At 32.2% G+C, this 14,190-nt stretch overlaps 1 protein-coding gene and 1 long non-coding RNA gene across 6 annotated transcripts in view; one reads left to right on the top strand and one right to left on the bottom strand.

Annotated features, from left to right (window-relative positions):
- The window catches only part of LOC138307730 (serine-rich adhesin for platelets-like), a 38,863-nt gene extending 28,491 nt beyond the window's left edge, over window positions 1-10,372 (bottom strand). For 2 of the 5 annotated variants that reach the window (XM_069248584.1, XM_069248586.1), the window contains exons 1-2: window positions 9,320-9,803; window positions 803-912 (exon numbers count right to left, since the gene is read on the bottom strand). In XM_069248584.1, coding sequence (XP_069104685.1) covers window positions 803-912; window positions 9,320-9,416 — 207 coding nt within the window. In that variant the 5' untranslated portion in view covers window positions 9,417-9,803. Of the gene's footprint in view, window positions 1-802; window positions 913-9,319; window positions 9,804-10,240 lie in introns of those variants that run through there. The other 3 variants (XM_069248585.1, XM_069248583.1, XM_069248587.1) reach the window with 2 other exon arrangements.
- Window positions 10,373-10,425: 53 nt separating this feature from the next.
- LOC138307732 (uncharacterized) lies at window positions 10,426-12,287 on the top strand. The gene is made up of 2 exons (XR_011206038.1): window positions 10,426-10,623; window positions 11,023-12,287. It is a non-coding gene; the product is annotated as an uncharacterized lncRNA (long non-coding RNA).
- The last annotated feature ends 1,903 nt before the right edge of the window (window positions 12,288-14,190 follow it).

The raw sequence follows: 14,190 nt of genomic DNA on the forward strand, positions 1-14,190 counted from the left end.
ATTGATAAGCTCTATGTGACTCCGTAGGTTGAGAATTGGATCTTACCTGTACTAGACATAGTTTGAGACAATACTCTCTAAGTTGAGAATTGGATCTTACCTGTACTAGACATAGTTTGTGACAATACTCCCTAGGTTGAGAATTAGATCTTACCTGTATAAGACGTAGTTTGTGACAATACTCCCTAGGTTGAGAATTAGATCTTACCTGTACTAGACGTAGTTTGTGATAATACTCTCTAAGTTGAGAATTAGATCTTACCTGTACAAGACGTAGTTTGTGACAATACTCCCTAGGTTGAGAATTAGATCTTACCTGTACTAGACGTAGTTTGTGATAATACTCCCTAGGTTGAGAATTAGATCTTACCTGTACAAGACATAGTTTGTGACAATACTCCCTAGGTTGAGAATTAGATCTTACCTGTACTAGACGTAGTTTGTGACAATACTCTCTAAGTTGAGAATTAGATCTTACCTGTACAAGACATAGTTTGTGACAATACTCCCTAGGTTGAGAATTAGATCTTACCTGTACAAGATGTAGTTTGTGACAATACTCTCTAAGTTGAGAATTAGATCTTACCTGTACAAGACGTAGTTTGTGACAATACTCCCTAGGTTGAGAATTAGATCTTACCTGTACTAGACGTAGTTTGTGACAATACTCCCTAAGTTGAGAATTAGATCTTACCTGTACTAGACGTAGTTAATGACAATACTCTCTAAGTTGAGAATTGGATCTTACCTGTACAAGACGTAGTTTGTGACAATACTCCCTAGGTTGAGAATTAGATCTTACCTGTACAAGACGTAGTTTTCGACGCCTGTCAGTCTCCTCCTTGATGAGTTGCGCCTCCTCATTAGGACTGAGACGGTACTGTCCTAGCTTCTTACTCTTCATCTTTCTACCTGTAAACAGGTAAAACATAAAATGTTCGTTAAGTAGTGACTTTGAATAGGACAGGTAAATGAAGCAGTGATTTTATTTTGCCATCACTTTCATTCATCCCTTTGATTTTGAATTGTTTACAATATTAATGCTGGTAAAATAATTCAATAGGCCTAATATAAGATATGGAGCAGGTCATCTATGCAAGAGCAGGCCATGCTCAATGTTCACAGCTTATACTGTATAGTGAGTAAATTTTGCGGATGGTTTATTTTCGCAATATTCACGGTTTTACTGAAATCCACACATTCTAAACAAATACGGTACCATCGTCAGGGCCTTGGTTTCTGTGTAACCAATACAAAATTGCTTTCAATTGATTATGCACAAAACTAATTGAAAAGAAAATATCAAAAACATTAACACCATTAAAACTTTGTTGAGATCTTTGAATATTGTATTTAGTTGAATTGGTGTACCGCAAAATTAACCCCCCATGAATAGGTTCTGTTTACGAAACTGCACAATATGGACCCCACAAATTTAAAGCGTTATACAGTATGATATACAGATCCCAAGTCTCATGTGAACAGCAACAACAGCTAGAGCTATTGGACTTGTACAGTTGAAATACCTATATCCATGCACCATCACAGATATAATGCAAGCTAGGTTTGTATGAATTTGATAAGAACACTATTGGGGACAAAGTTTGTCCATTTTACAATTGAAGGATATTGCAAAAGTGGCTTTGTAATAGATTATCGAATTTTCTCCATCGTACTTGTATAAATGAGAATCTATCATCAAACTATTGGCAATCAAATGAATCTTTTCAAGAGAAAGGAGATCTAATAAAAGCTCACTTTTGATTGAATAATTTAATTTCCTCAGCAGAATATGACAGACTCTTTGACTTAATAGTATGCGTGATGTCAAAATATCATAATAACTACATGCCGATACAATAACATGTTATGAATATTTATGACAAAGCCTCATTTAAAAAAGAAAATTTGATAATTACATTATTTTCTGACAAATCAAAATAGTAAAGTTTCTTTAGTAAATTACTGATACATTTGAAATATTTCATGCTCTATAAATATGATTATGTACACATATACAAGAGCTTAGATTTATTTTACAACAACCTTTGCTAATTAAATTGCTACAAAATGACCAATGATATAGTTTAGGACTGATAGAGGGTGCAATATCATATTGTTTTATGATACCAAGATAACTTCTAAATATTGCTAATATTGGCCAAACTTTATACTAAATATCCAAATTCACAAATGAACATTTATTTCATTTACATGTCTTTGGCTCAAAGGTCATATCAATGGTTGGAGTCCAGATATAATTTCTTATCCTTACAGTTGTTTACCTGTAGGATTCAAATTATGGATACTTAAGCTTGAAAATGTAAATATGTGGCAAAGAAGTTATACCAATAGTGTACAAAAATACATGTTCTTGGCTAACATTTAACAATTTACCAAAGACAGCTTTGAAAATAATGAAACATATTATTAATTCAATATTTCAAGCAAACCATGAAGAAATATCTATAATTTTTGACGTGAGAATTCAATCTGTACTATCAAAGTTTAATGGTGGTGAAATCACACCTTCTATACGACCCAAAGTCTGATGTAAACAAACATTGAAGTTAGCAATCCACCGACACCACTTAAGATGTTATAGCTTACCTGGCATATACAGGTATATAAACAACGTTTTATGTACCGTACCTGTCGGGTTATGCCAATTTTACTTTTCAAAGCAAAGTGTCAAGATGTATAGAATGTTTACTTCCACATTCTCAGAGGAGATATAATTGCATGGGCAATGAAAAGCTGAAAATGGTTTATCAAAAGAAAGATAAATGGGAAAAGTACATCAATGTTTGGTGAACATTTTCTTGACAATTATTTCTCTTTGCTATAATGTCTTAAATAATTCCAACAACTGAATGAGCTGAATGAAATTATGCCAGACTTTAACCTCAGAATGTTCCTGTACTTTGTTTCTGCAAACCTGTTAGGAAAATTCTGTTGGAAAGCTTTTCCAATTTCATGCTTTCATTTATAAGGGATCTCAAATAATTATTTAATCTTAATCTTTCAAAATAAAAACGTAATTCTTAAGGCATCATATTAACATTGCGCTTTTTTTAAAATCATTTTTTCAGACCTGAATTAGGTTAACTAAAACATAACCTGACTACGTTGTGTAGCTTGGATACTTAACAGCCCCCGACTGTAATAAACCAACATGGCTAAAGAGTCTGTCTTATTGCCTAGCACCTACAGATACAATTCTCCTCAGCTTTAACCCTAAACCGAAATTCCTTTTACGCACAGCCAAATTTCAACGACGTCTTCCTAATCTGAATGACAAATCTTTAATCTCACTGTCGTTTGAACTTTACATATCTGTTGAACGCACTAACTATTTTCATTTTTATCAATATCTATATACACAGTGTGTTATAGAGGTCTACCAAAAGGTTGCTTATATCTATATAAACTAGGTACATTTAGAATTACATGAGTTTCATGGCCTCTCTGTGTGCGAAAATAAAATTCATATTCTCCCAGCTCTTTTATGACTTAAATGTTTCTAAAAGACCTTCTAAGGGTCATAAGCTTATTGCATCTTGACATTTTAGCCAGATAAATCTTGAAAGTGAGAGGGGTTACCTTTCAAAATAAAACAACCAAGTTAATTGTTACTGATGTGTAAGTACTTTAAATTTACTTTTAACTCTTCTGAATTTTGAGTTTGAAATTTTGTGATTGCACCTCAAACTATGAATCACCTTTTCCAAATTTATTATGAATTCTGTCCTACACAAAAATGAAGACACCACAGGCTGAGTTTTGACCAATAATTTATAAGAGTATATATACAAAATTGTGGAAAGTATTCAATTTGGTCACACACGGAGACAGAAAACACAATTTGGGTGTTTGCATTTTTAACATATAAGCTGCATTTTTGTTTTTAATTAGGTTTGTACCAGGAATCTATTCAAATAAAATATGAAAAATTATATCCAAAATTATGCATAAAAAATTATGATATTCAAATTTGAAACCAGACATGTTATTGGTGCATAAAGATCTATAGGAAAAAATTGTATATAAGTTATACACCCGACCATTGATATATATAACTGTCGGACACCCACGTCTCCGGCTTCCACAACTCCCATGCTAATCGTTCTACATGAAGTGATCATTAGCCATACTGGCTTAGGGTTGGACAAGACTCCCAATGTAATCTATATTTTATCTATGGCTGTCAGACTACTGGGGCGAGCAATTGTCTATGAGGTCTGATTGTATAGTGACGCAGCACAAAGAGCCTACATTCATGAATTGCCGGCATATTATTCCATATCTACATATATATACTGACCCTACTATTCCGGTATCGGCAATAAATGATAGTATTCCTGGTAAGGTATTTTCCTGTAAAGTCATAAATATCGTTCTTTTATTCACTTTACGAATAATTAATATAATGTTTGTGGTAAATTTACCTCCTGCAGTCTTCAAGATAGCCCTTAGATTTTGTAAGATATTCATTTTTTAAAATTAAATCATATCTATTGTGTAACTCACTAACAAGTAGTTCCAGTCCCATTACATGAACAAACACCGCAATCACTTATATTAAAATTATGAAAATGAATTCTCTATTTATAAGTCTCTAGCCATTTCCCAAATTGGTATAACGAATTTGATGACAAAGTAAATTCATTCACTTTCAAAATTTCTATTTAAGCATTAAACTATAGATGCCAGAGCTCTGTAGACAATCTTCATAATGCACACTTCATTTTCAAATCATTTTAGGGTCTCAGCATTAACACTGTTTAAGCTAGACCTGGAAAATCATTTTTCAATGACAATTTAATCCACAAGATGGAACAGGCATTTTGACGGTAACCAGTTGACGTCACCAAGACAACATTAGTGACGTCACAATGGTCACGTTTTGGGTGTCAGTTATACCGTCATATAGAACAAATATATGTACCTGGCCTATACCTTTCGGCCTATGTGTTGTAATGGAGCACTGCCTACGAAAATCACTCGGCCATAGTTTTCTATGCTTTTTTGTAAGTTTCCAATTATTTTATGCGTATACATGCATTTACATATTATTTTTGTCCAAAACAAACATAACTACCATTCTTAATATCTACCGTACCGTTGACAAGACGTCAAATTCACAATTTGTGGACTTGCCGTATAAATTCCCTTCAGAAAGACCTTCACATGTATTATGTAAAAAAAAATTAATGCCTTGATGAGAATTTGATATTTTATGTGGTTCAGTTTTATTGCCTAGTAGGTAAGCGATATCCAACAAGTACAATAAAAATGCAAACAAACGTTTTATAATGGTTTGCATAATCATTACTTTGCTCCATTAGCAGTAATAGGCACCAATTGTAGCTCTAAAGACAACACCATTTTCTGTCAAAAAGTCTTTTGAGCTACAATATTGCAGCTAACCGTCATATAATTCACCTTGGTTAGTTTATATAGTAGAAGTGACAAGTAATTGTAAATATTTCTATCCTATCAAACCGAAAATGTATAATTCATCTTAATTTCACTTTTGAAATGAAAAGCAGAAATGTAACCCTATGCAAAATTACTTCTATGGACTTGGCCATAACTCTTATTACAGGGGTTTCGAGATCTCTAATCAACATGGGTAAGGTACATGTACACATTATCGTTGATTAGTCCCACCATCCGGTGATCATGAAGTCATCATTTGGCGTGATTTTATGACGTCATAAACACCGGAAGATGGGTCTAATCAACTGTAAATTGTACTTTACCCAAAACGTCATTTTTTGGATCTCAAAACCCCTATATTAAAGTGACACATAGAAATATCCTTGTTTAAATTCTAGTCTCTGAATGTTGCTTGAATTTTTCTATTAACAAGAAAGGTAATTAATATGCTAGCCTACCGCCTCGATCTTCAGAATAATTCTTACAAAGCATGTATGAATCCTGGGAGATATCTATGTAGTTTTGTGTTGATCTCCTTGTGATAGTGCTATCTCACTGAAACGTACCACTGAAGTCATCAACAACAACACCATTACAATAAATAAACCACCAAACCATTAGTCCTTTTTCTCCAATTCTTAGTACTAAAGTTAGAAATATAATATATATGATATATTAAATACCTTAGCCAGGGTACTTACAATAAATGTATTAAGTGTCCCTATCCCTATAAGCATCCCTCTCCTTTTTGAGGTCATAATTTCACTCACCAGTACCCCTCAAATTGAATGCAGTGTCAAAATATTATAGCCATGTAGGTTTCTTTATTTAATTTCTTTTGAAAAATGATTTATGGTCAACTTTATGTAATAATTTTAAGAAAGTCTAGTCTAAATTTGGTTTTACCAAGCCTCCTCCCCTATCCTCCTCCCCTTATTATTTTTGAAGCACCCTGGGCACTTATGAATATGGCCAAGAACTTTTTACAAACAGGTTATAGCACTAGACTTAATGCAAAATGTGTGAACAGTGGATGTTAAAACTGGAGTTAACTAAAGAGAGTTATTATAGGAAGAAACAATTAAAAAAAAAGAAGATCTCAAGTCTAGCTTGTAGGTTTTTTTATATGGTACCATTTCTTGAGAGTCAAAAACCTAAATAAGTGATGATAATCTCCTAATTTGGGATTGAAATCAATAGACTTAACATTATTGCATGTGCAAAAACATTGCTTTTTCAAAATTACATAATTACCATTCATGATCGATCTAGATAACAAGCTCAACCGAGTAAAATTGACCTTTGAACTTAATGGCTGAAGTTACTCTTTGATCCCACAGAAAGCTTTTCAGAAAACTTAATTTCATAGCAAGCCATTATGAAAGTGAGTGTTTATTTTTTTTTAAATGACAATGACAGTCTCTGTTTAAGTCCAGTAAATCACTGACTGCAAGGGTAGGTAAGTATAATTTTATTCTCTATAGAAAGTCTATAGACTATGTGTACAAAAAACATTGTGCAAAGATTCCTTAAAGATTAAGTTTACTTATAACTATAATTGTGCCTAAAGCTAATTTTTTTTATTGTATTAAAAGAAATCAAATTATCAGCGTACAATACATATAAATATAGACTTTCACTTATCTATTACCATTATGCTATTAAATTCAAATTATTTATGCAAAAAATTATCTAACTGTTTAAATTTTTTCTTTATTATTATTTTTTCTTAATTTGCAAACATTTTTATACTGTACTCCACACGATTGATTTAATATTAAGATGAATGTCTAACTTTAAATATTAACCCTTTTTTAAACCAGAAAAATCTAAGACCACTTTTAGAGAAATAGCCCACGAAATCTATGACCACTTTTAGGGAAAGAGTGTGGTGAATGGTGATAATGCATTTCATGACTGAAATTCAAGATGGCCACTATGCATGTAGTTGGATATATTTCTTTTTATATCCATGTACGTAATACATGTACTACAGATACAGTAGTTGGACAGAATATTGATTCTAATCAATTATTGGTTGTCTCTCAAAAGATTATAGAATAAGAAATGTAATAGATAATCAACTATCAAAGGGGAGATAACTCACACTTATCATGTGAAAGTTCTATGCAAAACATAATTTCTATTTCAATATTTTTTTTCAATATACATACATGTGATTGAAAAGGAAAATAAACTATTTCAATATATTTACAGGAAAACTTGTCTTAGCATATGCATCCACCTCTGTATACAGACACCTGCCTAATAAGACCACTTTTCTATGGTCCCAAATAACCACTTTTAACATAATGCAACCTACATATAATGACCACCTAGCAATGAAGACTCTTTAGTGGTCTTTAAAGAAAGGTTTTTTTGTCATTGAAAAGGGATGAAACAACAGGCATTAAAAGCCTCTCCCAGAAACATGATGTCAAGGATATGGTTCTGTTGTGTGTTTCATTGCAGGATTTGTTTTATGCAATCATTAATTTTTTTTATCTTATTCTTATTAATTTTGAATATCAGGTTACATTACAACCAACAACCAATGCATTTACAACTGCAAACCATAATACTATACCAGCTACATGTACACAATAACCACCCTTAAATAATCAGATCTTTGAATAGGCTAATGTCCTGTAGGTCAAGATAGATCAGATATATGCTGACATTTTCTTTACATGTCGATATATCCTACATTGACTTCTATATATACCAGGATATTAACTTAGAATGTCAAACCTACAATAACAAAAGATAATACTATAATTGGTATTTTATTGTATTAAGGAATTAGACACACTGTGTATCTGTTTGACAAAGACTTTCCAACTTATATTCAACATAATCAGTTAATAACATAATACAACATCAATATTATGCCTCTTTAAAGAATTTGGACCTTGTCCAATATATATTATCTGTACTTTGGAGTTATGAGGTCAAATAAAATGTACTGATCATGTACAAACACATGCTATAAATCTTGAATATCTGCTTTATATAAACATATAGTTCGTTTACTATATATGTATATTAACTCATAAGATGTTGTTTACTAGACTATTTATGAGGATTATAAATCTGTATATTTATTATCAAAATTTTATATTCTTATACAATGTAGGCAATATTATTATGGACCATATGTTCAAACTTAATCAAGCTAACTATGTTTGAATGTCAAATTTGGTCAAAGTAACAAAATACTGATACTATTTAGGTCTTTGAGTTAGAAAAAGGATTATAAGATTATCATGCAATAAACCATGCATTTCTTATACAAAATACATAGATTAATTCAAACAAAGTAAATAACAATTACATCTTATTCAACTGCAAGCAATAATTTTAATGAGAATGCATGTATTTATTTTCTTTTCCATAATCAATGATATGTTACTTGTTCATTTCCCCCCCTTTAATACACTCTCAAAACTAAGAAACTATACATGTATTCCTTAAAATTAAGCAACTTCTACTGTTTCATAGATCAAAGACCATGCATGAATGACTGAAATATCCGGGTCACAACAATTCCCAACAAAGTGGTGTTTACTTTTCTAAAATAAGTATTAGATTATACAAATGTACTGTCTTTCTTGTCTAATTTCTGCAAAGCCTTACAAAATTTTATGAACAATTGAAACTTTTGTACCCAGATACTGCATGTGGATACAATATGAATTGACTAAAATTAGTATACTCTCATGACATGGGATTATTAACTTTATATGTACTTTTTTCCACCAGAACTAAACATCATTTTATGGTTTATAATTATACTCTGATTTCCAATATTCACTAGAGAACTTATCAAAGATATTGTTTTGTCATGAACTTACGTATACGCTACTTCAATACTTACACGCTCCATTGTATCTATAACCACCAAATAAATTTTCTTCTATAAATCCAGGTATATAATGATGTCGCCCAAACTTTTCACAAAATGGAGAATACATGATGATTTTAATATTCCTGATGACCCCAAACAAGTAAATTAATTGTATCGATCCATCACAATAGATGCATTAAAGCTGACAAAAGGCACTTTGATGGAGGTATCATTGTAAGTCCAAAATAGAAGGGGTCCTTGTGGCTGTGGGCCCCTCCTCAGGTTCAGCTGGTGTATATATATAGCAAGTGCCACACAAGGGCAGTGTATACATTTGTATAGCCTTCTTTAATAGCTTAGTTATTTATCATAGATCTTTGTGACCTCCACCACCGCTATTAAATCTGCTGGGCTGACAATGTTGCTATATGTAAGGCATTTTTCCTGCATATATATATATACAGGTAGCAAATCCACACCATAGCAAACCCTCCGAAATGTCTCCAGCCAAATAGTTTATGATAACAGATATGACCGTACCGGTCTGGCATTCAAAGACGTCTTTTCATATCGAGCATGTGCTAAGTTTTCAAGCAGTCCTATTGGACATTATTGTTAGAATCTACAGTATGTACTAAAAACCGTAAAAGAAACAATACAATGAATAAGATGAATGCATGTATGTTATCCATGTATTCTACAAGGCTACTGGGGTGTCGTATTATTTTCTTTGCTATTATGAATTTTAAAAGAATTGTGTCACGGTACACTAACTCACTAAGTAATCCGATATTCATCAATGAACCGGCAACATTGTCAAATGAATACAGTAGATACCATGTATCAAGTTATCGACATGATTGTTTACAGTGGTTACACGTGGGTTTTGGTGGATATTACACGTTTATTTCTCAAAACTAGCCCATTATGTTAAGCAGTTATTAAATTTACCTTATCTTAGTTTTCTGTTATGCCGTTGGGAGTGCATTTTACCTTCGTTGTCATCTACAGCTGTCTATGCGTGCACCTGCCGCTTACAATCGAGCAGGTTCAGACATAAACACAAGTTTAAACTTGCTACTTCCGTTCACAAGGCGCAGAATTATTCGGAACGTTTCTAGGCCTATGGCTACTGGTGACTAAAAAAGTCCGAGATCAACAAAATTCTCAACGAACGATCAGGGTCGGTAGAATGCATGTAAAGGTGGTCTACCACGTTCTAGGATTGAAGCTTCAAATATACACCGAAAGATTTCTTTAGCGGAATTTAAATAACTTGACACGTCAACTAAGGAAGAGAAACAGTTTTGAAATCTAGAAGGTTTTTTTGGAAGGTAAGTGCATGCTAATGACACGATTCAGGATTCATGTCGATTTGGTCAAAACACTGATTTTGCATTTGATCTACAAAATTTCTAATTCGCTGTCTTCGATTGTTTCAAAAACATTTTCAAAGTTCAATCAGCCTAATCTTATTCCCTCTCGCTGTCTCGGGGTATATTCATTCGTTTAATTTTTTGAATGTCTGAATGGGGCCCTACGTGATTTGAATTCGGGAAATCAAGATTTGGGAAGTCTAATAAAATAGAAATTAAAAGTTGAAACAGGTCAATGCTTTGAATTTTGATTTTGGGAAATTTGTTACTTGATCTTGATATTTAATGTTCTCCATTTTATCAGCTTTACACTTAAGTAGGTGATTACTGAACAAAAATTATATGTTTTTGTTATAGGTTGAGTCTGCAGACATCAGAACAAAGATGAGACAACTTAAAGGAAAAGTAAAGGAGAGTAAAAAGGAGCGAAGAGAAAGAAGAGAAGACAATGTAAAGAACAGAGACAGATTATTCTCCGTGGTTATTCCAACCTTAGCTGTTCTAGCAGCCATCATCACTGTCTATGTCTTTATCAACTCACGGCCATCTTCAACGTGATCAACAATTTTAAATGAATGTTGATGATACACAATGAGATCAACACTGACCTTTGGGCTGGCATCCTGATGTGACTGTGGCTTTCCTTTGGTGCTGATTGAACAATGAGGAGGATATGGATGGACAGCATTATATTTTATTGCCTATCATGAATATGGGAAACCTTCATTCTGGCAGCATTATGCCTGGATAATAACTCATAACTTTATGTCTATATTGATTATTCTCACGTTACATGTTATTTTCTTTGTGTTCAAGATTAACTTACTTTGTTTTTATTTACCTGATTATTTACTTTTTTTAATGCAAGAAATATTTTTAAAAAGAATTGTCAACCAATATTCAGAAAATAGATCAAGCATTATATAGGTATAATAAATAACTTTTAAATTACAAAAAGTATCAAGATATCAAGCATGGCTATCTTTAACGTCTGATATTCATAAATATTTTTTTACATTAATAAATTATTTTCTACTTTTATATAAAATCTTCATATTTTCCCTTGATCGAAAATATGTTTTTGTTCATATTAAAGATGCAAGATGAAATTATAACTTAAAAAATTATAAAAAGTTTTTCTTATTTTATCTTTTATAATAAATACATTTCTCCAGGCATAAATGCATTTTCATTTAAAACTTAATTTGAAACTTTTCAATGGGTCATATATTCTTTTTACTCAATATTTTGTATGATTTAAGTTATTTTAAAATGATATCTATGTTTTGCTTTTATATAATTATATATATGTGACAATTAAGACTGGTAATTAACCCACCTGGCATGGCTGTTGCAGTTCAATAAAAGAAATTATTCCATCATCCTATAAATAAAAAATACTCGCGACTCATGCTCATTTTGTTTGCTGGTCCTCAGATATTATGATAGGATTAGGTTGATGACATTGAATGAATGTTTAATAAGTGTATAATGTTAGTTCTGTTCCCTGTGTTATTATCTTGTTAAAGTTTAAAGTATTAAGTTTGTACAATGTAACATGTTTGGAATTTTGTATTTTTGTTCATCACGAAATAAAAAGGTTGTTGGATTGGTAATAGAAATTTTTCTCCTTTTAAATTTGTGGGAAATTGAGAGTGCAGTATCCACATTTAGTTTGACATCATTTTCAAATCGGGTTTTAAATTGTTTTGATGTCTCTTTGTGCAACAATTTATGCATCACATGAGACAGGGCAGTTTGGTTCTTTAACGAACATCGGTCAGATTCTTTTTGACCGATTAAAATGAGCCACTTTTACTTTTTAACATGAATATACCGCAGCCTCCGAAATCATAGACATTAATTATGCACAAAGGGGAGGTCCTTAAATGATCCCTGGCTAGAACATTAAATGTATAAACCAAACCAAACCCAGAAGTATCAAAAATTGGAGAATAGCAATGTTGACAAGTTTGTTGTTGCCCCACTGGTGATGTACATGTATACCCCAATACAGATCATGAAGTCAAAGATGACCTGATGGAGATCAGAATTACAACAAGAGACCAGAGGGATCTTTGCAAAGAATGATCTAAGAGAAATAGCTGTAACAACCTTCAACCAACAAAATCCAAGATGGCGGCTGGTCATCACAAGAATTGTTAACGGACAGATAAAAGGCGATTTGAATAGCCCACAATCTTTTTATTTTCGTGCATATAATATTTGGTGTCTTGGTCAATTTCTGAAATACATTACACAGGTAATTGATGATCAAGGTCTTTTAAGTATATTTACAATTTGAAATTACACTTTTAAATAACTATTTCTGAAACATTTGAGATTTCTTGCTATTGAATGATATAAAAAATTATAACTCATAAAAAGTGTTACCACACAACAAGAATTTCCTGCTCACCTCTACATAGTTTTAAAAGTTGACAGTTACAAGCGGTTTTCTCTCTTAAAACTCAGGTTTTCTTCCATGTCCCACAGACCTGGCACATCCTTAAATAGCCCAGATATTATAGGATGTAAACAAACAAATAACATAAGAGATAGAAAAGGGGAAAAAAGGACAGAAAATGGATATCACTTCACAGATCTATACAAATGTATACATAGTGCAAGCATGACACATGGAAAAACATGTATAAATAGCTATTTCATTTCAATTTAAAATATGGACAAACTGCCTGGGGTTTGCAAGTTCCACTAGTTTTAACCATTTTTGCCAATCTTTATTGACCAATGAGAGCCTGTATTTGACATATCAGACCACCCTAGGTTGGTAGCAGTAGTTTCAAAGTTGATCACCGTTAATCACCAATTTTCATAGTAAGAATTTTCTTCCAATTTATTTAAAAAATATGGAAATCTTTACAATGCTTATTGAATATGGCATATTTTGTAGCAAGTAAGCAAACAAAACAAATGAGAACAATGATAATCAAAGCATATTTATTATCAATCATGTCCTTTATATAAACATACAGGATATCACATATTATGATGATGATTTTTTTTAGATCATCTCTCTTTACAGTCACTCTTGATCAGAGTACAACAATGTAACAAATACAAATACCACCCTTAAACAGAAATATATTGTTTATTTTATCCTGAAATAAGCTCCCAATCCAATAGTGGAAATTATATCAATTGAAGCTGGTAAACTTGTATGTCATTGGATAAGGCTAAGGCCGAAAAAATGTCTGTTTAGAGTTACATTGGCAAAAAAAATCGGGTCTGTAGGTTGGGATGTTTTTGTTTTTTTTTGTCTTTTTTTTTTAGAGTCTTCCACTCTAAAATAATGGCTAGAACCGGAGTCTGAGATTAAAATAGCGACTCTAATTAATTGGTAGAAAAGTGGAAAAAAAGTAGGGTCTGTCGGATAATCCTAAACCGACACATTTTTTTGGCCTAATTAGAAAATTCATGATTAGGTAAAATCATATTAGAATGGTCTAAATATGAGGACAGAGACTTAAATAGAAAGTTATGCACTCCATACAAAAACTGCAG

Source organism: Argopecten irradians, chromosome 14 (genome assembly GCF_041381155.1).
Source record: "Argopecten irradians isolate NY chromosome 14, Ai_NY, whole genome shotgun sequence".
In the NCBI taxonomy this organism is placed as follows: Eukaryota; Metazoa; Mollusca; class Bivalvia; order Pectinida; family Pectinidae; genus Argopecten; species Argopecten irradians.